This window comes from Acomys minous, assembly GCF_964271855.1.
Source record: "Acomys minous genome assembly, chromosome: 2".
NCBI lineage: Eukaryota > Metazoa > Chordata > Mammalia > Rodentia > Muridae > Acomys > Acomys minous.
This window is the reverse complement of record NC_140484.1, coordinates 115,354,294-115,377,139: the sequence shown is the minus strand read 5'-3', so window position 1 is coordinate 115,377,139 and position 22,846 is coordinate 115,354,294. Positions and strand designations below refer to the sequence as shown.

Genomic DNA, 22,846 nt, shown 5'->3' with positions numbered 1-22,846 from the left:
CGGCACGCCGTGTAAATAGTCTTCTTCCTGCACTGTCTTTTTTCTCCATACACCAGGCAGCTAAGATTCTGGTCTTCCCGTTCACGGGTGAAGAAATGGACTTAGAGAGGACGCCAGCCGCTCCCGGCTGCACGGCGACAAATAGCAGAGTCAGGCTTTGCAGCTCGGTGCTTGCATCTGCACTTCTATACCTGTAGTGTTCTCTCTTGCTTTAGCACCCTAAACATGGGAAAAGATGGCCTGGAGTCATGTTAGCCCACAGTCATCTAAGGACAGAGTTCAAGAAGACAAGATCCCAGCACTCGGGAGGCAGAGGCAGGTGGATCGATGCAAGTTCAAGACCAGCCTGGTGTACAAAATGAATCCAGGACAGCCAAGGCTGCACAGAGAAACCCTGTCTCAAAAAACCAAAGAATAAAAGAAAAGAAAAGAAGACAAAGTCCGGATTGTCCTCTGTGCTCAAAACCATGTAGTGTGGCAGAGGCAGGTGGATCGAGGTAAAGGCAGGTGGATCTCTGAGTTTGAGGCCAGCCTGGTCTACAAAGCAACTCCAGGACAGCCAAGGCTAATACAGAGAGACCCTGTCTCGAAAAACCAACCAACCAACCAACCAACCAACCAACCAAACAAACAAACAAAAACCCATGTAGCGTTTGAGAACAGCAGTGCAGACAGGCCATGGAGGGGAAACAAATAACAGACTAGAGGGAAAAGTCCTAGTAGAACTTTTGTTTTCCCAGGCTGGCCTTGAACTCTCAGCAGCTCTTACCTTACCCTCCCAAATACTGGATTACAGATGTACACCACTGTACCTGACTTAAGCATGCTAGGTTCTGTCTCTTCTGACCCCTCTCCCCACTCCCTTTCTCACTTTGTTTGTCTCTTTCTGTTCTAGGACTTGAGGGACTGTGTTCATGAGCTCACACGTGCCAGGCAAGCACTCTACCATTGAGCTCCAGCTTCAGCTTTAGAGCATTTAAGAAAATTGTTTATTTGTATGTGTCCACATAAGTGAATGCATTGAGAGAGAGAGAGAAAGAGAGAGAGAGAGAGAGAGAGAGAGAGAGAGAGAGAGAGAGAGAGAGAGAGAGAGAGAGAGAGAATATTATGTGTGCCTTGAATGTCATGTCTGTATAGGGATCCAAACTCCAGTAAGCCGTCTCCACAGAACACTTTTTAGAGAATTAAGGATGTAGCTCAGAGGTAGAGCATTTATGCTCATGCACAAGGCCCTTCATCTGATCCCCTGAGCTAAAAATGTTAGAGAATCCTAACTTGTAACAGGCATTGGTTTCATATTAAAAGAAAAAAGTAAGGAGCAGTACTTTGCTAAGTCAAGTGTAAGTACTCAAAGAGCGTAAGTCCTGAAGCAGTGAGTGGTGACCCTTTCACTATGGAATTTCTAGAACATGAAGAAAACCCAGTTGCTAGGCCATTTGCACCCCGCCTCTTCTGGGCATGGACACTTAGTTTCAGGCCCTCCTCCCTGAGCTGACATAGCATTCTGGAAGGGTCATGGTACTAATCGCAATCTTCTTTTATTATAGTTAATTCTATACAGGCTTTATCTTTCTTGATTCTAAGTGCTTGAGGACATGGTCCACATCTTATCATCGCTCTTCCAGCACTTAGTATTATGTGATGTTCAACATATTGGAAAGATAGTGAAGCTGAGTGCCTGTTTTGAACATAACATATTACCCCTGTGCAGTAGGTCTTGGTGCTTAGGACCAAACAGCTCTTTCTCAGCTTCTTTTTTTTTTTTTTCAATTTTTTATTAATTTATTCTTGTTACATCTCAATGGTTAACCCATCCCTTGTATCCTCCCATTCTTCCCTCCCTCCCATTTTCCCCTTATTCTCCTCCCCTATGACTGTTCCTGAGGGGAATTTTCTCCCCCTGTATATGCTCATAGGGTATCAAGTCTCTTCTTGGTAACCTGCTATCTTTCCTCTGAGTGCCACCAGGTCTCCCCATTCAGGGGACGTGGTCAAATATGAGGCACCAGGGTACATGTGAAAGTCATACCCCACTCTCCACTCAACTGTGGAGAATGTTCTGCCCATTGGCTAGATCTGGGTAGGGGTTTAAAGTTTCTCAGCTTCTTAAGGCATGTCAGCATTGTAGTGCAACACATTAATTGATCTTAACTGGGACAGGGGTCGGGTGCTAAACAAAACACCCTATTTTAGAGCCATGGGATGATGCAATACACTTTCAGAAGTTGCCGTTAAAATAACATAATGGTGATTTAAGAATTAACTCACTGCTACACCAGGTATACCTATTCCCTGTGTCCTCCATGGTGAGCACTGCAGCAATCCCTCTGGAAGGCGGAGACAAGCCCTTCCCAGGGACACACGGTGCCAGGACCTCTATCCCTGGTTCACATCCCAGTCAAGGCTGAGAACATCCTGCCTCTAACCTCCGTGTCAGCAGTCACTACCACTAGAAGCTAACTATCTGGGAAGAGGACGGGTACAAGCCACCCACAGTGGTCAGCTCTGATATCATACTTTTGTTTTTGGCACAGAGACATAAGGCAATCCCCAGGGCAGGAGATCAGCAGTGCTCTGCATGTCTTGAGATGTGGCAAAGCAGGAAGCTTCGGAAGGAGAGTAGTCAGAGAGGAAAAGGCACACTCACCGGGTCTCTAGGGCCCATCTCTGCCTTTGCTCTCTGTTTCTTTCTAATATGGAAGATATGAGAACTGGAGACCGAACCTAAGCCAAAGTGATTCCTCCCCCCGAGTCTGTGCCGAGTCTACTCTGGTTCTCTCGGAGCACGTGCCGTCCAGCAGACAGAAGAGTGACCCACCCTCTCCCCCAGGAGCCTCTTCCCTACCTACTCTCTGAAGACTTTTCATAGAGATTACTGAAGCAATCTAAGCCAACAGGGGAAAATGGTGTCTGTACTTGGCTGCTTTTGTGGATAACTTGTAAGCTTGGCTTGTAAGTGCTTAGAAATTCCTTTTTAAAGGATGAGTGTTGTGAAGTTGACACCCTGATTTTCTTTTCTTTTCTTTTTGGTTTTTTGAGACAGGGTTTCTCTGTAGTCTTGGTTGCCTGGACTCACTTTGTAGACCAAGCTGGACTGAAACTCACAGTGATCCACCTGCCTCTGTCTCCCAAGTGCTGGGATTAAAGGGTGATGCCTGGTGACACCCTGATTTTCTGACATAAGCAGAGTGAGCATGTTCTTTTATATTTAGTTGGCATTTTATTAATGCCTGAAACTGTCTTATCAGTGACAGGGCAGGTGTGTGTGCCTCCCTATCTTTTGTAAGATTTTGTCCTATAAGGAATTGGAATCACTCTAGTCTAGAGGTTTCCGTGGCTGTCAGTAAGCTATGGGTGTGGTGTGGCCAATGGGCTGATAGTGTCCCAGAAGATAGTACCTAGCTTCCCTGTCCAAGAGCTCAGGATGGGCTCCTGCAGCCCCACCGGGAGCTGCACAGTGCTGCAGAGCCGATGCTAGAGTGCTGCTCTGAGGCACCGCACTCTGGGTAGTGTTAGGGATTGAAGCTGAGTTCTTGAGCTTTCCTTTCTGTGTGTGTTGACTGCTTCGGCATTGGAACACTGCCAACTGGAGACTGCTCCCCTGGAGGAGAAGCCTGCGGTCAGTGCTTTGCTTGCACCCTTCCTCTTCCCAGATAGATTCGATTGAGAAACGCAACCAGAGATGGGACTCTTGGAGGTTCTGGCACCCTGTGTCCTTGGGAAGGGCTATCGAAACAGACTTGTCTCCACCCTTAACAGTTCCACAGCCTGGCTTCTGTATCTTTGAAGTGGCATCTGTGTCCTTCCTGTTGTACTTATGTCAATGGCGTGAAACCAGCAGGCTCATTTTAATCTCTTTTATCTGGTGTGGAGTTTCAGAGGGCTAAGTTTGGAGGCCATGCCAGGTCAACAAGCTGTGTCTTGAAATGCAAACCTTAGCCTAGTATTGGACTCTTTTTTACACCAGCAATTAGGAGCTAATGCTTTGTAAGCACATTGCTCTGACCACACACAGGAGATTTAACACAGAACCTCAAAGGATCAAATTAGACAAGAGGCATGCAGAGACCAACAGGACAGTGCACCATCTTAAGTATCTCGGTAGACACTCAGTCAAGTCACGGAGAAGATGTTGAGCTTGTGAACTTCCTTGACTTGGGTGGCCCAGTCCTGGGTAGTCAGAACACTGAGCCTGGAAGAATGTTTTTGATTTTCAGACTCATTTAGCAGGGTCACCATGAGGAATGGGTTGAAGGTAGCGAGGTGTGGGAATTCCCACATCTCAGCAGTCAAGAGCATTGCAAACCCTAGCTCGCATTTGGGAAAGTGCTTTCTTCCTACTGGGAGATCTCAGTAGGTTGGACGGTCCTCTTTCTTTTGTGCAGAGGATCCCAGGTCCTTGAGCATGCTGAGCACATACTGTATGTGTGAGCACTCTGCAGCTTTGTTATTTTCTGATGCCTTCCAGTCTTATTTTCCCTCTGTCTGTGCACATCTATAGTAGAGCTGCTGGTCAAGCTTTGTATGGCCGTAGCCCCTTTGAAGGCCCAGCATTTTCCGTGAGCGCTGTTGGTACTTTCCAAACACCAGATATTATTCCTGTTTTATCCATTGGTACTGGTACTAACTGCTACATTCCTGTTATTGGGATATTTATATGACCTCTAGTGGATGCCTCGAACACATACCTTGCATTGTTTGGTTGTTTGTTGTTGATTTGGTTTGGTTTGGTTTGGTTTTGAGACATCTCATTACAATCCAGGCTATCTTCATCCTTGTGATCCTCCTGCCTCAGCCTCCTAAGTGCTGGAATTACAGAAGTCACCTCTGTTCAACCAGATAACTTCTATTGGCAGAAAATAGTAAAAGAAAATATTGGAAATTCAGTTAACCCAGATTTCGAGAAGAATGTAACAGCTTTTTAGAAAAGAAAAACTGAAGGGCTACAGATACCTGAGTGGGAGTTAGCATGGGCCAGAACAGAGACATGCTAAGACAGGTCAGAGTATCTGCAGAGTTGGCGTGTTAGTGTGGTCTGCTTCTGGCTGTTGTGAGATAGGGGATTCAAGAGAAAATTGTAAGTAGTGTGGAACTGTCAACACCAGCTTTCACTCATTGATTTATGTGAATCAATCTCAGGCAACCCCAGCTGCTGCCTCCTCGCCGTCTGCAAACTCCTAAGATTTCAGATGCATCTCTCACCAGTGCTTTATTTTTATATCAATTGTTCTATAGGAACCTTGGGACTATCTTAAACCTTTATGTTCAGATAAACTCTTCTTCCATTGAATTGGCCAAGAACTTAGAAATCTTAAAAATCAAATAGCACTTCTTACTTAAACTCCAATAAGCAATTCTGAATAGATTTTGTTAATGCCATTATGATAAGTGGTTACTGAGCCGACAGATGCTGTATTATACTGATCGGTTTGCTTGTGCAGTGCACACTGTTTGTTGTATGTCAGGCTCTTGACCTTTGCTTCTGCCTTCTCTTAGTCTCACCTTTTTGCTTTTCTTTGTGAGATTATAACATAATTACAACATTTCTCCCTTCCCGTTCCTCTCTTTGCACCCTTCTATATACCCGTCTCCACGTCAAGCTCATGGCCTCTTTCATTATTGTTATTGTACGCATATATATATTTGTATATACATATACCTAAATAGAACCTGCTCAGTCTGTATAATGTTACTTGCATTCATGTTTTCAGGGCTGACGATTTGGCACTGAGCAACCAACTGGTGTGCTCTTTCTCTCTCGCACCCAGCTTTCCTCAGTTGCCTGTAGTTCTTTGGGCAGGGTGAGGCCTTGTGGGCATTTCCCCACTCAGTTTGCCAGTTCCCTGGTCTCATTCTTGTTCAGCTCACGTTTGGGCAGTCATGTTGATGAGACTATGGGTGTGGCTTCTGACATTGCTAAGAGACACAATCTCCCAGCAAACTCCATAGACCTATCATGGCTCAGGTGTCAGGCTTCCTTCCCTCCCGCCCTCTGTCCGGTGGGTGAAACTTTAGCTCTCAGTGTTCTCTCAGGTATTTACCTAGATTTCTGCTAGCATCCTCCAGGGCACCCTGTGCGCTAACAATCCTTCTTTGTGCTCTTCCCTTATCTTCAGTTCCACAGGTGCCTGGGTCAGTTTCGTTTCTTGGCTGCATGCTTGCCACACCTGTTTTTGGCAGCCTTCAGCTGTCTCAGCTCCCTCTTTTTTTTTTTTTTTTTTTTTTTTTTGATTTTTCAAGACAGGGTTTCTACCATCTCACATCTCAGCCCCTCCATTTCTTTTAATTTGTTTCATTCATTTTTTCTCTTAGTTCTTTCCTTTTGCTCTTTAATTATTTATTTTGGTTTTTCGAGACAGGGTTTCTTTGTGTAGCCTTGGCTGTCCTGGACTAGCTTTGTAGACCAGGCTGGCCTCGAACTCACATAGATCCACCTGCCTCTGCCTCCTTGGGTGCTGGGATTAAAGGCATGCACCACCACACCTGGACCTGTTCTTTATTTCTTTTTTTTTTTTTTTTTAAAGATTTACTTATTTATTATGTATACAATGCACATCAGATTACATTATAGATGGTTGTGAGCCACCATGTGATTGCTGGGAATTGAACTCATGACCTCTGGAAGAGCAGTCAGTGCTCTTAACCGCTGAGCCATCTCTCCAGCCCCTGTTCTTTATTTCTTTAGTGATGTCTAAATGTTTATGTTTTCTTTTTTTGTTTTTTGTTTTTGTTTTTGTTTTTCAAGACAGAATTTCTTTGTGTTATCTTGGCTGCCCTGGACTTTGTAGACCAAGCTTGCCTTGAACTCACAGAGATCCACCTGCCTCTGCCTCCTGAGTGCTGGGATTAAAGGTATGCGCCACCACACCCAGCTCCAAATACATTTAAAAAAAATATTTATTTATTATGTATAATGTTTTGCCTGCATGTACACCTGCAGGCCAAAAGAGGGCACCAGATCTCATTATAGATGGTTGTGAGCCACCATGTGGTTGCTGGGAATTGAACTCAGGACCTCTGGAAGAGCAGTACCTGTGCTCCTAACCTCTGAGCCATCTCTCCAGCCCCCAAATACATTTTTAAAATTGTAATTTACTTTATTTGCAGTACTGGGGATCAAACCTCGGGCCTTGTGCATGCCAGGCACAGGCTATTCCACTGATCTGTCTCTTCTGCCCTCTCTTTCTTCTCTTAAACTTTTCACAACACTTTGCTGTAATTTTGGCTTGCACCCCAGCATCAATTTTCTAATATGTGATCTTAGTCTTCCACCTGGCTTTCCTATTTCCTAGTTTTCTCTGCTGGATCCTTATTTTTCCTGTGTCAACTTCTTGGTATAATCATCTTTAAAAGGGTTTGCTTTTCAGGTGTCAGCTAGTTTTAGGAATTTTGTTGGGGGGTGTATTCCAAGCTAGGTGTTGTTGTTCCCATGTTAGACAGGTCTAGGTGAGTCCATTTACCCTCATTTTTAGGCAGCTAATAAAGCTAGGCATCCATGAGCCTCCCTGGTGCAAAAACAGCCTTTTCTGCTGCCATGGGGACATTGGAGATGCACATACCACAGGCGTCTGTATTTTTTGATGTGGTCCCAACTCTAGGTCCAAGGAAGTTTCTGCCCTCCCCCAGTGAAGAATGTGCTTAGTTCCTGTGGGTGGACGTTTGGCCTCCAGGAAGTGTATTCTTTCAGGCCTTGCTGAGGACACCAGCTCCTCATCCTCTGTCTGTCACATCTTTTCTTCTTTTCCTTCTGTGAAGCAGAGGGAGCTGCGCCTGAGCCCCTGCTCTCATGTCTTTGCCACTGTTTGGGGTCTAGTATTTGTATTTCCTTCTAGTTTTGTTGAAAATGGGTTTGTAGTTTCATTTTTAGTTTTTTATATTTAGAATATACTTGAATGGTTTTTGGGAATTGTATCTTTATGATGTTTAAATGAGAAGTTCTCTCCAAGCTGGGCTCAGTGGCACACACTTTTAATCCCAGAACTCAAGAAGCAAATCTCTTGAATTTGAGGCCAGCTTGGTCTAAATAGTGAGTTCCAGGACAGCCAAGGCTACAGAGAAGCCCTGTCAGCTGGGTGTGGTGGCGCACGCCTTTAATCCCAGCACTTGGGAGGCAGAGGCAGGCAGATCTCCATGAGTTTGAGGCCAGTCTGGTCTACAAAGCAAGTCCAGGACAGCCAAGGCTGCACAGAGAAACCCTGTCTCAAAAAAACCAAAACAAAACCAAAAAACCCAAAGCAATCCATAACAGTAGCAAAATTACAGTTAGGAAGTAGCAACGAAAATAATTTGATGATTGGAGTCGCGACAACATGAGGAAGTGTATTAAGGGCCGTAGCATTAGGAACATTGAGAACCACTGCCATAGACTAACCCAGTGAAGACAATTACTCCATTCCAATTCTCCCCAGCTGGTTCTAAGCTGTGGCAAGTTGACATTCAAAACCAACCATCACAATTACCAAACACAGGAGGCAGAGGCAGGTGGGTCGCTGTGAGTTCGAGGCCAGCCTGGTCTGCAAAGCAAGTCCAGGACAGCTACACAGAGAGACCCTGTCTCAAAAAACAAACAAGCAAACAATCAAAAACAACAACAAAAGCCCAAATGCAGATAAGTACTGTGAAATAAGCTCTACAAAGGACTTGGTCACGTGGTTGATAGTCAACAGAAACACTGGGTGGGCTAAGCACAAAAGAATAAAACACTATGAGTGCTACAACACAGGTTTCTTTCTTATTCTAAGGTTCAGGGTTTGGCAGCCTTACCATTGTGAATTTTGAGTTGATAACATTAGCGCGCAGCCATTACTGCACACTGCAGCACATCCCCTGTCCCCACCCCATCCTGCTTTCTGTGTCTATGTAGTTGGCAGCTTTATACAGTGAATTACACTAGTATGTCTTCTTTTGGTTTGATTTGGTTTAGTTTTGTTTGTTGGTTTTTGGTTTTTTCAAGACAGGATTTCTCTGTGTAGCCTTGGCTGCCATGGTTGTAGATCAGGCTGGTCCTGAACTCACAGCGATACACCTGCCTTTACCTCCTGAGTGCTAGGACTAAAGGCTGGCTGGTTATTTGCTTTTTGAAGCAGAGTTTCTCTGTAGACCTGGCTGGACTTGAGCTCTGAGATCCACCTGCCTTTGCCTCCTGCGTGTTGGAATTAAAGGCATGCACACTGTGCCCATCTTATAGTTATTTTGTGCCAGATTTAGTTTACTTGGCACAGTGTCCTCAGGGTTTATCTATATTATTTGGACATATGTATGTTGTAGGATGTTTGATCCTATTGTGAACCCCGAGATTATAAACTGTGAAAACCTGTTTCTAGTTGTGGTGTGGCTCAGCCCTAGCACACACCTTTAATCCAAAAGCTTTCTGTAAACAGGAAGAAATAAAGTTAACCCTAGGTCAAGAAGGGCAAATAACCAAATGACAGGTTTTTGGTTTTTTTAGTTTGTTTGTTTGTTTTTTGTTTTGTTTTCGACTCTCAGCATTAGCCTGCCTCTGCCTCCTAAACTCTGGCATTAAAGGCGTGCATTGCCATGCCCTGTGAGTTGAAGGTATTTTAGACAGTGTGAAGAAAAAGGGACTTTTTGGCCTTTGGCTTTGGGTGTTTTGCTCTCTCCTGGGACAAGAGCTGAGTAGGAAGATCAGCTGGGTGCTTTCTCTGCCTCTCTGAGCTAGCAGGTTTTCACCCCACCATCTGGTTCCTGAGTCTTTATTAGTAAAATTGAAAATTTTGGGATTTTCTTTTCTATTTGGTTTGAGTTGTTTGTTTGTTTGTTTGTTTGAGACAGAGTTTCTCTGTGTAACCTTTGCTGTCCTGGACTTGCTTTGTAGACCAGGCTGACCTTAGAGATCTGTCTGCCTCTGCCTCCCCAAGTGCTGGGATTAAAGTCATGTGCCTGGCGGGACTTTCTTTTTTAACGTATGCATGTATCAAAACTGCCTTCCTTTTAAAGGCACAATAATAGTCTGTTTTATGGACATTTTATGTTTTATTTATCCATTTATCTGGGTGTGGACACTTAGGTCGCTTCTATGCTTTGTTCTTTGTGTCTATTGCTGATATGAACATGGGTGTATAAATGTCTTTTGAATCTCTGCTTTCAGTCTTTTGAGTGAACACCCAGAAATTGAATTGTTGAGTCATACAGTAATTCTGTTTTTGCTTTCTGAGGAACTTCCATTCAGTCAATACATCCAGAGGACTGTTTGATAGGGAAGTGTAAGCAATGGAGTTCCCCCAAGGAATAATATGAAAACCAGTCTTGCATAACAGTTTTTAATTTGCCTAAATATGAAACTTTTACTTTAAACTTTATTTCCATGTAGATATATATTAGTGTATAATGTGGATAATGTATAGAATTTAGATAATTATAGAATTCTAAATCATAGAATTTAGAAAAGAGGCCAGGTGTGGTGGCACATGCCTTTAATCCCAGCACCCGGGAGGCAGAGGCAGGCGGATCGCTGTGAGTTCAAGGCCAGCCTGGTCTACAAAGTGACTCCAGGACAGCCAAGGCTACACAGAGAAACCCTGTCTCAAAAAAAAAAGAAAAAGAAAAAAGAAAAAAGAAAGAAAGAAAGAAAAGAGTGGGAGAGAACAGAGACGTGGTTAAGAAGACTTAATAAGTGGGTACAGGTAAGAGGTTACTCCATTTGACCCTTCCTCAAGGTCAAAGAACAAATCTCAGTTTATGTGTTAGTGCCTTCTTTCAACTTACTGTGGGCGAAATCTGGAGAACACAGTCAAATGCATGAGAGCATGCAAATATGTCTTTTTTTCAACTTTCTTTCTTTTTTTGATTTTTTGTTTTGTTTGTTTTTGAGACAGGGTTTCTCTGTGTGTAGCCTTGGCTGTCCTGGACTTGCTTTGTAGACCAGGTTGGCCTCAAGTGCTGGGATTACCGGTGTGCGCTACCACTGCCGCCTGGCCTTTTTCTCAATTTTCTTGGCACCAAAGACTGAATGACTTGACTTGAGCCTGGAGGTCAGTGGTCTTAACGAGGATGACTTCCCGCTGGGGGAGGCTTTCAGCAGTGTCTGAGGGCACCTTGGGTTGTCCTTGCTGGAGGGGAACACTGCAGCTAGTGCTTAGAGGGTAGAAGCTGCAGTGTCCGGGGAGCTCAGTAACGGCTCATCCCAGCGCCCGGAGCGATCAGACTGACATGAGTTCAGGGCCCAGCACCACCGAGGCAGGCATGGTCACATGACTAGAGGGTGACCAGGAGAGAATCACTCCAGCTTGCTGGCTGGCATCCTGCCTCCAGGGTCAGAAGAGAACCTGTCTTAAGGCGGGAAACAAACAGTAGAACAGGATATGTGGTGTCCTCTGAATATACACACACGAACAGTTGCACTACACACACAGTCAATTGAAACATTCTCTTCTCTCTCTCTCTCTCTCTCTCTCTCTCTCTCTCTCTCTCTCTCTCTCTCTCTCTCACACACACACACACACACACACACACACACACACACACACCATCTCAAGGCTAGGACACCCTGCTTTAGACTCAGGCTGTGCTCTCAGCCTTGTCTTTAGTGTCCCCCTTATATAGAGCTGCTGTGCTAGTGATGCCCAAGAGCTTCACAAGCCCAGCCACCTGTCGCTGACCTGCTTTTCCCAGGGCCTTTTCTGGCCGTCTGCGGCTGCTCCCATAGTTCTGCACTTCCTTGACAACAGAAGATGGTACTTCCCACCTTCCTGGTTTAACAGAAAGTAATTAAAAGTCTTGTTGATATGATTTGGTTTGAAATATAAACTTCCAGGTTGAAATGAGACAGGAAGATTGTGAGTATAGGGGAGGGAGAGGCAGGAAGATCAGAAGGTCAAGGTCATTTTTGGCTACATCACAAGTTCAAAGTCAATCTGATATATATGAGTCAAGAATTAAATTTTAAAGTTGACATGGGGGTGGGGAGTGCGTGCATAAGGCCCTGGGTCCAAGCTTCAGTACTGCAAAGAAATGAGAAGTGCCACCGCTGTAGGCTGAGGTGAGAACCTCTGGGGTCACCACCCACACTCTGCGGCAGCGTTCCTGACATCCTGTAGTGGCTGAGTCGCCTGCGCCCATGCCAGCAGGGTTTCAGGACTTAGCGTTGCTGAGAGAACTGCTGCGCGATGGGACCCCAGTGTGGCTTCATGCTAGGAAAGTACCACGTAGACTATGTCAGCTGCCTGGGTGGGGATGGGTCCTCATAGCCGGATGTACTTAGAGCCAGCCAGTGTGATGACAGCCGAATGGATGATAGAAAAACATCTCTACGTGTGTAAAGCCCAGCGTGTACCAGGTACCAGCCAAGGCGCTTTATGTAGTTTTCCATCTAGTTAGTTCACCCAGCCATTTATTCCTGTAGTTGGGGAAGGAAGCTGAAATGTTGAAAAGATAATTTGCCAAAGACCACCTAGCTAACAAACAGAATTCAAGCATGACCTGAGTTGGAGGCTTCAGCCACCACTTCATTGTCTGGAAAGGTACCAAACCCCTCTGCCATTACTGATAAAAGACCATGAAGCCATAGGCCAGAAGGAGAAACCCCCTGCGGTCTCACTAGCGTGGGGGTAGTTGTGAGTCAGAACGCGGCACAGCCGACCCCTCTTGTCACTCTCTTCTAGGTGCACTACATCCTTCAGGAGGTGGTGATGGGCGGCATGGTGTTGGAAACGAACATGAATGAAATTGTGGCTCAAATGGAAGCTCAGAACAGGTTGGAGAAGTCAGAGGTAAGGAAGCAGCTATACTTGTGCCCTGGCTGGGTAGATAGAACTAGGTAGAGGGAGGAACACATGCTTGTGTACCATGTGAGCTTGTGTGAGCTTGTGTGGGCTTGTGTGGGCCTGTGTGGGCTGTGTGATCTTGTGTGGGCTTGTGTATGCTCTATGGATTTGTGTGTGCTGTGTGGGCTTATGTGTGCTTGTGTAAGTTTGTATGAGCTTCTGTGTGCTGTGTAGGTTTGTGTGTGTGTATATATACTTGTGTGTGCTTGTATGAACTTGTGTGTGCTGTGTGGGTTTGTGTGTGTGTGGACTTGTATGAGCTTGTGAGTGCTATTTTGGCTTATGTATCCTTTGTGGGCTTGTGTGGGCTGTGTGACTTTGTGTAAGCTGTGTAGGCTTGTGTTTCTCTGGGACCTTAGGAGGTGGTTCCCACTCTGTCTGTCTTGGTTTGTCTACACTAACTTGAAGGCCAGTATAAACACTAAACAGGTAGGGCAGCTTACCCTAGAGAGCTTAGCAAAAACAGATGGGAGAAAGAGCAAACAGCCTCTGGAATATGTTTTGTTTTGTTTTTCATTTTTTGTTTTTCGAGACAGAGTTTCTCTGTGTAGCCTTGGCTATTCTGGAGTCGCTTTGTAGACCAGGCTGGCCTCAAACTGACAGTGATCCACCTGTATCTGCCACCTGCGCCACCACGCCTGGCTCAGCCTCTGGAATAGGATTAGGGCCCATGTTTATGGTGCTTCTATGCATCTGATCTCCGAGCAGCCATGTCTCGTGGTGTATCTTAACCTCTAGAAATTCAAGATTCTTTATTTTCAGTGAGGCTTTTACAAAACTATGATTATGATGATTTGGAAATATCAAATCTGGCCAGGTGGTAGTGACACACCTTTAGTCCCAACAATGGGGAGGCAGAGACAGGTGATCTCTGAGTCTGAGGCCAGCCTGGTCTATATAGCAAGTTTCAGTACAGTCAGTACTACATAGAGAAACCCTGTCTCAAAACAAAGAGTTCCTTGCCAGACATTGGTAGACCCCCCTCCCTTTAATCCCAGCGCTCAGGAGACAGAGGCAGGCAGATCTTTGAGTTCAAGGCCAGCCTTGAAGGCCTACAAAGTGAGTTCTAGGACAGCCAGGGCTACACCAATAAACCTTGTCTCATGGGGGGGGGGGGAAAGGAAAAAGGAAAAGAAAATGCCATAGCCCTCATCTACTGGGCTTAATGGCAGAGTGTGGTAAGGCCAGGCCTGTTCCACTCTGGCCCCAGCCTCGGCCCTCCAGTGAGCAGCAGTTAGAGGAGCCGCAGAGGGAGCCGAACAGTGACATCTCTATCTGAGTGTCTCCCGCGGTGGCTTTGCTTTGTGAGTGGAACCTGTTCTACAAAACCAGGAGTGCTTCCTGTGAGGACTGCTGGTCCTGTTGGGGAAGCTTTTCTAGCCACAGTTCTGGTTGTCAGGTGCTGGGACGTGCAGGCTGGGAAGTGTCCAGGCTCAGGGAGCGAGGCAGGCAAGGGCTCTGGGACAGCAGAAACAGCCATGCAGGGGGAGGGCAGGGTGTGAGTGCTGTCCTTAGGGAGCAGAGGTCCTGAAGTCTTTGTCACTTGCCCCTCTCCAGTCCCAGGCCGAGCCTGGAGGGTGGGTTACTGCAGGTTTCTCAGTGTGTGTTAGGGCTTCCCAGCTTGTCACCACATGACAGCCAAAGCCCATCCTTTTCCAGCTCACACTAGTTGGCAAGAAGTTTGATAAGTCACATTCTTTTTCCTTTAAAGAATTTCTCTGGCTTTGTACTTTTCTGTGAGATGGACTCTTTGGTTTTTGTTTTGTTTTGTTTTGTTTTTCAAGACAGAGTTTCTCTGTGTAAACATCTCTGGCTATCCTGGACTCACTTTATAGACCAGGCTGGCCTCCAACTTACAACGATCCAGCTGGCTCTACCTCCCGAGTGCTGGGATTAAAGGTGTGCGCCACTGGTGAGATGGACTTTTGAAGAAAGGTTTCTATTTTGTTTTGCTTTGTAAATGGAATATCCTCAATACTTAGGGCCATCTTGGAGACCCTCAGCAAGCATTTATTAAGCAACCACCACGGGCCATGAGCACTGTAAGTTGCCATGGCTATAAAACTGCGTAAGACACAGCCCACCTTTGCAGACCTTGTAGTGTGATTGGAACAGAGGCTGCAGTCTCCACACGGGCTCCAGCTGTCCTGCGTGGGGTTTTGTTGACCACCTCTGAGGACGGAAGAAAATGAAAACACCTGCGTGTGCCATTTGGAATTCTTTACCTCTCCGTCATGTGGCTTAAGATTTGAGTAGATGACACTGGGCAAGCCGCTCATGCTGTTCCCCCTCCTTCTCCCAGGGTGGCCTGTCAGCAGCCCCAGCGAGGGCCATGTCTGCTGTGAAGAACATCAACCTCCCCGAGATCCCCAGGAACATCAACATCGGCGACCTCAACATCAAAGTCCCCAACCTGTCCCAGTTTGTGTGACGGTGGAGGGCTGGGCTGAACTGGAGTTCCTAGGATGAGCAAAGCAGTCAAGACCAGAAGCAGGACCCTGTTGAGCCTTTAGAGTCGCACCTTGGACCCTGAACCTTTCACGGATGGGAAGGGGGTTGTTGGTGCACGCTGCTGGCAGGGCACTAAGCCACTGCTCCTTTGCCTCCCACACACAGCCGCCCTCAGGGCTGGGGACTGTGGAACAAGCCGCCTGCTTCCCAGGGCCCCAGCACTGGGACTCATCATGTCTGACCTCCTCCCTAGCACCGAGGGCTTCTGAGATCCTGAATCACTGACTGAGCAAGAGACCAGGGAGAAGGGGCTAGCCTTTCGGATGTCAAGTGTGACAAGTGGCAGTTGAGGGCAAGATGTCTGTTGGCTCTGCTAGGCCTCTGTTCCTAGAATCCCTTTACATAGCCAAGCTTTGTGGGCAGCAGCTGCTGCAGAGCACATGTTCCCCACCGGCATAGTCCTAGTTTTGTTGTCACAGGCATCTGTGTGCTGAACACAGCTTAAGTTACACACTGGGTATGTGCCACCAGCCCTGCCAGTAGGGGACACCCTACACACACACACACACACACACACACACACACACACACACACACACACACACACACACACCAGAACCTTCTCCTAAAAATGTGAAGGCTGAATCCTCCTGGTTTTAGGACTCTTCCCAAGTTTAAAATACACTGTTGTTCTGGATGCAGAAGCTTCGGTGGCGCTGTTGTGAATGATGACCTCCCCATGCTCAGAACCTCACTAACCTCTAGATCCTAGAGCTGAGAGCCTGGACTGGGTGCCCTGTGGGCTGGGCCTGCAGCGTGCTCGCCCATGTAGTGCTGTGTGTTCTCTACTCTGTCCCGCAGTGAACACACTGGGCTCCTTAAGCGACATTCTCCTACAGCTTTGGAAACCCGTAAATCTTAGTATGTGCTGGGTTGTCTTCTTGTGGCCAAATTGGAGCTAACACTGCTTTGGAAGCAGGGCCTCTTCTTCATGATGCCTCCAGCTGGGTCTCAGCCCGGGGTGAGGGGACTGATGGGCCTTCCCAGGGAGCCTCGCAGCCCAGGGTCTCAGCCCGGGGTGAGGGGACTGATGGGCCTTCCCAGGGAGCCTCGCAGCCCAGGCGCCTCCCCCTCTGCTGCCTCATTTCCCACAACCTTGTGATGGTCCGAGGAGGAGCACGCTTCTTGCCCAGCATTTCTCATTTCCCAGCAGGCTTCTTGCGCTCTGCCCGCAGTGTCTTGTTCTCTCCCTCTCAGTCCTCTGTCAGAGCTGTAGTGGTGGCCAGTTGGGTAGAGGATAGATCTGAAACCAAATTCCTGATGTCATTCTCTTGAAGCATTTCATTTTTATTTTAGTTATTTCATTACCATTTTAGCACATCCACACCCCTTTTACAGTGGCTGGATGTGAAGTAGGAATCAAGGAAGAAAACCAGTGCTTTTTGCATCTGCTGTAGGGCGACATGAGCAAGCCACTTTTTTTTTTTTTTTAAGGTTTTTCAAGACAGGGTTTCTCTGTGTGGTGGCTGTCCTGGACTCACATTGTAGATCAGGCTGTCTTTGAACTCACAATGATCCACCTGCCTCTGCCTCCCAAGTGCTGGGATTAAAGGCGTGAGCCACCACTTTTTTTGTTTTTCGAGACAGGGTCTCTCTGTGTAGCCTTGGCTGTCCTGGACTCACTTTGTAGACCAGGCTGGCCTCGAGCTCCAGAGATCCACCTGCCTCTGCCTCCCGAGTGCTCGGATTAAAAGCATGCGCCATCACTGCCCGGCTTGAGCAAGACCCTTTTTAAAGATTTATTTTATTTGTGTTGTGCACGTGTGTATTTATGAGTATGCTTTGAGGCCAGAGAAGGATATGGAATTCTCTGGAGCTTGAGAAGCCCCCCAAAGCATGGATGCTGGGAACTGAAGTCAGGTCTTCTGCAAGAGCGGCAGTGCTCTGAACTGGAGCCACATCTCTGGCCCTAATCACAGACATCCTCAGGCACATTTTGTTGCCAAGGACAACACTTGGATCAGGTAAATTGCTTCTAGGTCAGGCAGGGCTGAGGTTTGACACATGCTCCAAAGTCCTTTTTCCCCTCCTTTCTGCTGAAGATGCTCTCTCCCAGGCTGCAACCCTCTCTTCTGTAGATGACAGACAGGGAAAGTGACCTTCAAGGGGATTCAGCAACTCTCACGGACTGATAACAGGAGGCTTGGTTTTCTAAGGCTAAGAGCTGGAGGAGCCTGTGCACATCCACTGTGCTGCGATGAAGCCACCCAGAGTGTTGTCACAAGGGCCACAGAGTCCTGAAGTGCGCTTGCTGTTGGTGAAGGCACCAATGAGTTGGAAGCACTTGGCTTCCTGGGTGGTTGAGGTGTTTGTCTGCTGGGAACTACTTGGTTCCCCAAAACCGGCCTGGTGCTGTAGACTGCCAAAGCCAACATCACATAATGGCTTGCATGACACCCCTTAACAGTCTGTCAGTTTGGGCTTGGAAAACTCAATTCCTCTAGTCAAGCCAGAGGGATTAATTAGCTAATTAATTGCTGATGACTTGCATTTAGTTTGTCTGCTGTCAACAATGACAGTCCGAGACCTGGTGCTCGCTCTCTCTCTCCTGTGTTTTGAGACAAGGTCTAACTTTGGAACGCAAATTCTCAATCCTCCTGCCTCACCTCCAAAATGCCGAGACTACAGGTGGGTACTACCATGCTCTGTGCCCTTTTTTCCGTGGAATAATTAGAGGAAGTCCTTGGTTTTTTTTTTTTTTTTTTTTTTTTTTGCTCTTGAGACATCAGTTATACAACCAGGGGCTGGGTTTGTATTTGCTTTGGGATCCTGGGCTGGATGGTTACACTGAGGTGTCCCTGGGTTTTCTCACGGCTGCTAGTTAAAAACTGGGATCCTCTCACTGCCTGGCCTCTGTGTAAGTGCCCGAAGGGGGTCCAGCCTGGTTCTAAACTGAGAGAGAGGCTGTCTCCTCCACCACTTTGCATTTCCCTGACTGTTCACACGCTTGGAACATGGAGACTGACTGCAAATCTGAACTATGGAGGCCAGACTCAGTGGCTGCTGTGTGGAAGATTTAAAGGACACTTCCCCCCCTGACTCACCAGTGTCAGCTGACGTCTCCCCAAGCCTGACCATGCCCATACATGTTATACTGAGGGTATCTTGAGTCTCTCAGGCCCTGATTATTCATCCTCTGCCACAGACAGAACCAGCCCCTCCTCACCACTATAGAAGCAGCTTAGCAGTTCTCACTGTCACCTCAGTTTCAGAAATGCCTGAGACCAGGTCCCTGGCACGATCTGTGGCCTGGGCTGTAGAGGCTTTCCTTAGCATGACCATGTCTCTTTAAAAAGTACTCAGTGATGGGCACATGGAGACCTTCCCAGTGGCCCGACGGAGTGTGGAGACCCATCCGGAGCACCCTGCATGTCCACTACCCTGAGTGTGCTGATGAGCAGAGTGAGCCAGCTCTCCGTAGGAGCTGCCAGGCTAGGCCAGAGTCTCGACCTTGGGAGCTATGGCATGTTCAGTCACCTGCACATTCTAGCAGAAGCGGGGGGGGGGGGGGGGGTGTGTGTGTGAAATAGCTTGATGCAAGAGGTTAACCCTTTCCAGAGCTCGTTCTCACTTCAGCTCTCCTTTCTAAATAGGAAACATTCACCTAGTTCTGGTTTGGGGGGGGAGCGGCGAGGGGATGTGTTTGTTTTGTTTTTCAAGACAGGGCTTCTCTGTGTATCCCTAGCTGTCCTGAACTTACTCTGTAGACCAGGCTGGCTTCAAATTCAAAGATCTGCCCCTGCCTCCCATATTTTTATGTGGGGGTAGGAAAGTCCCCTCAGAGACCAGAAGACCTTGGATCTCCTGGAGCCAGAGTCGAGTGGCTGTAAGCTGCCTGACATGGGGGTTCTGGGAGCCAAACGAGGTCCTCTGAAAGAGTAGCAAGTACTCCTGTTAAGCCATCTCTCCAGCCCTATGCAGTTCACATTTTAAGAAAACAAAAAAGCACTTCAGCAAAAGACAGCCTATCCCCAGCCACCAAGCTCCGCCCTTTGGGCAGCAAATGTTTGTAGTTTAAAGGAATAAGAAACATCACGTCTTTTATCTTCACTTTCAAAACTGAGGATGTGGCTTCAGTTGACCTCAGCCCAGTACAGTCCTATCCTCCAGAGAGGCTGAGTCCGCCCTGTGTTCACGCATATGCTGTGTAAGCAGCAGCTCCCAGCCTTGCTCAGCCTTACTGTTCCCCAAGACACTGTGACACCATGTTTTTCAGTTGTTTCCTCCTAGGATGTAACCCCTCAAGGGCAGGGGTCAGCCTCTTGCCTCGTGCAGTACCCCAGCTGCTCTGCACAGCGCCTCATCCGTACTGCCCCGCACAGATTGGTGGATGAGTGGGTGACTGGGGAAAGCAGTTCAGACTTACAGTCTCTTGGGACCTGTGCATACTAGAACTGTGACGTGGGAATGGGGAGGCCCATTGCTGCAGATGCAGGACAGCGGGGACCGTCCTGAGAAGGCACATTCAGTTGGAGTTACCTAGGTAACTTAAGAGTGAGCAGACAGGAGAGTGTGGAGTTGGAATGAGCGACGTGCCTGAAGGCTGAACGTGAAACAGACTGTGGGCAAGGCCAGAGGAATGTCTGGACATTGAACAACTTCACATTAGGGGAGAACGTCTAACAGCAGTGAGAACAGGAAACAGACTGCTCAGTCAGAGGAGGGACCCCAAAGCCACACTGTAGGAATGCCCTCGCTGGAGGCCAGGGAAGCCAGAATAATCCTGGTTCCTTCTGGTCCTGCCTCAAAGCTGTATGTAAGGATGTGACCAAGCTCACCTCGTGGGTGGGGCATCTAGCTCATCCTATACCTCACCCCAGGTTTTAACAAGCCCTGACCTAGTGGTTGATGGCAACTCATTTCTAGAACCTGCTCCTGTTATGCAGCTTAGGCTCTGAAACTATCAGTGACTATAATAAAACCTTCTTTTAAAAAATCCTCTGTGTTTTAAGTTGATAATGACGATGTGATAGATATTGATTTACATTCAGAATTTTAGACTCACCAAGATAGGAAAGATGTTTTCTTCAAGGTTACCAAATACAAATAGCCAAAACACTATGAATGCAACATTTATATAATTCATGATTGTTTTGTGGTTCTTCTTGCTGTAGGTAGTTTATTGTATATACATGTAATAATATAATGTATATGTAAAAAAAGAAAAAAAAGCCCTCTGTGGCCATACATTTCTTCACATTGGCAAGGTGAGAACCTGGTAGCCACTGACTCAGGGTGGCTTTTGGGCCGTCAGGTTTTCTGGTACCCTATCTTTCCTCCCCACCCCTAGCTAAGCTCGCCAAAAGCCAAGAAATGCTCTGCCGCTCTTAAAGACACCCTGCTTCTGTGCCAGTGGGGAAAACTATGAGAAGATGATTTCCTACTTGGAACTGCCTAGCTCTAAGCTGGGCCAGCAAAGCCAGCTGCCCCTCGACTGGACAGTTGCAGCTTGGGGTGGGAAGGGCCCTGACTAGGACAGCCATGAGAAGTACATTGCTAGGACCTTCCAGAAACTGACTGTCTACCAGAAGGGGCCTCATTGTGACATACCAACCTGTGACCACAGAGTCCCACAGACTGTGTCTGCTGCCATTGCTGGGAAGTTTGTAGTATCGGGAAGGAGAGAGCCACCAGCATCTCATGTTCATCACTGGCAGTGAGAGAAGCAGCCATGCAGAGGGTGCCCCTCAGGAAGACAGACAGAGACCCCGACCTAGCCCCTGGAAAACCCCACGCCATGTCTGGAGAAGCTGCAGGGTCAAACTGTGAGAGATGGTAGGAACCTCAGAAAGGAAGCTGCCTTCAAGATAAGGGTCTGAAGACAAAGGAATAACTGGTGGGACCAGAGATGGAGCAGAGGGTGGAGCTCTAGAGTTGCAGGAAGTCAGCTGGAAGAGACCGGCATTCTCTGCAGAACTGGAGTCAGGCGATGGGCTCTGGCCTGAAGCCCCAATAAGAGTGGGGACATGCAAGGATCCCACTTTTCTTGGATAACTAAGATCAAGAACAAAGCTTGCACTTTTACTCAGCTGTGCCATCAGACTGGCATCCCAGGAGTACTTGGGAATGAACGAAGACCCTGTCTTCCAGAGGGGCAGGCTGGAAGTTGTCTTCTGTATGATGGAGAGTTGGTTTTGCAAGCTCCTGAGGAAAAAGTATGGGTGAAGTACTGTAAGGGAGCTCCAGGTACAGTTGTCAGACAGTCCCCAAGGCCCTCAGAAAGGTCCAGGTGGTCCCCAACTTAGAATGGGGTTTCATCCAAATAAAACCACTTTCCGAGACAGAGTTTCTCTGTGTATCTTTGGCTGTCCTGGAGTAGCTTTGTAGACCAGGCTGGCCTCAGCAATCCACCTGCCTCTGCCTCCCTAGTGCTGGGATTAAAGGCGTGCGCCACTACGCCCGGCTACCATTGCCATTTGGAAATGCCCTCGGTTAAAAACATAACTGAGTGACCTATGTCCCAGGCTAGCTTCCTGTAGCACCACAGTCTGGTGGATAGAGCTGTGATTGCCGACACTGCCCAGTTTCTTGAGATGATTGATCTGCATATTGCTAGACCTGGTAGGATCCATCGCTGAGCGACAGTTTCTATGATCCCTGTACTGGTTTCACACCCTCTGACTTACCAACCATCATGAGTTAAGACCCTGATCACGGTTGAGGTACTGATTGGGGGATAAGGGGCTATGGGTAGTAGACTGGCCTTGCTGCCTCTTCAGGGTGACAGATGGGAGACCCACAGGTCTCTGCATCTGGGGCTGTTTCTCAGTTATTTTCTGTCCTGGAAGAGACACAGAAAAAAGCCTGTGGTTTTGTTGGTCAGCATACCTCTTACCCAATGTATTGGTAAGAGGGGCAAGTGTCTTCCCACAGTGGACCTGCAAAGTCAGGGCATGAGATCGCTACAGTGCTAGGGCGTTTCCCACCGTAAGACCAGTCTCCAGCCTCAGCACTGAGCATGTGACACCCTTTCACCTGTCTCTAGCTACAGGCTGTCTGAGCCACACTCCCTTGCCAGAAATAGCTTCAGGCCAGAGACAGCAACAGTGGGCCTGTGGTGCAACCTTTTTCCTGTTAGAGCAATGATTTCCACACCAAAGCATTGGGTTTGAATGTCAACTTTGAAAGCTTCCTGGACCTTGTATTTCAGGCTTAAGGTTTGGTTAGGTACACGCCCCACAGCAGTCCCCTGAGGTAGCTTCCACCTTGTGTTTGATTCAGGCCTTGGGGACACTTTCTACAGAGTATCTCCACTTATCCTAGTTGTGTCTGTTTTTCTAACTCTTGGGCCTGCCTTGCTGTGAGACCTCCGACATAGCCCAACAGCTATTTAAAATACACGATGAATGTTTGGGGAATTGAAAAGAAAACTAATAGTAAGAATGTAGAGATGGCATCTTTAAAATCTTCTGTTGTTGTTGTTGCTTTGTTTTTCGAGACAGGGTTTCTCTTGTGGTCCTGGCTGTCCTGCACTCTCTTTGTAGACCAGGCTGTCCTCGAACTCACAGAGATCCACCTGTCCCTGCCTCCCGAGTGCTGGGATTAAAGGCATG

The 22,846-nt window shown here is 47.4% G+C and overlaps 1 protein-coding gene across 3 annotated transcripts in view; it reads left to right on the top strand.

Moving 5' to 3' along the window:
- Positions 1 to 15,937, top strand: part of AP3S2 (adaptor related protein complex 3 subunit sigma 2) — a 46,389-nt gene extending 30,452 nt beyond the window's left edge. For all 3 annotated transcript variants that reach the window (XM_084772454.1, XM_084772455.1, XM_084772456.1), the window contains exons 5-6: positions 12,621 to 12,728; positions 15,085 to 15,937. In XM_084772454.1, the coding sequence (XP_084628580.1) occupies positions 12,621 to 12,728; positions 15,085 to 15,213 (237 nt within the window). In that variant the 3' untranslated portion in view covers positions 15,214 to 15,937. The remainder of the gene's footprint in view (positions 1 to 12,620; positions 12,729 to 15,084) is intronic.
- The last annotated feature ends 6,909 nt before the right edge of the window (positions 15,938 to 22,846 follow it).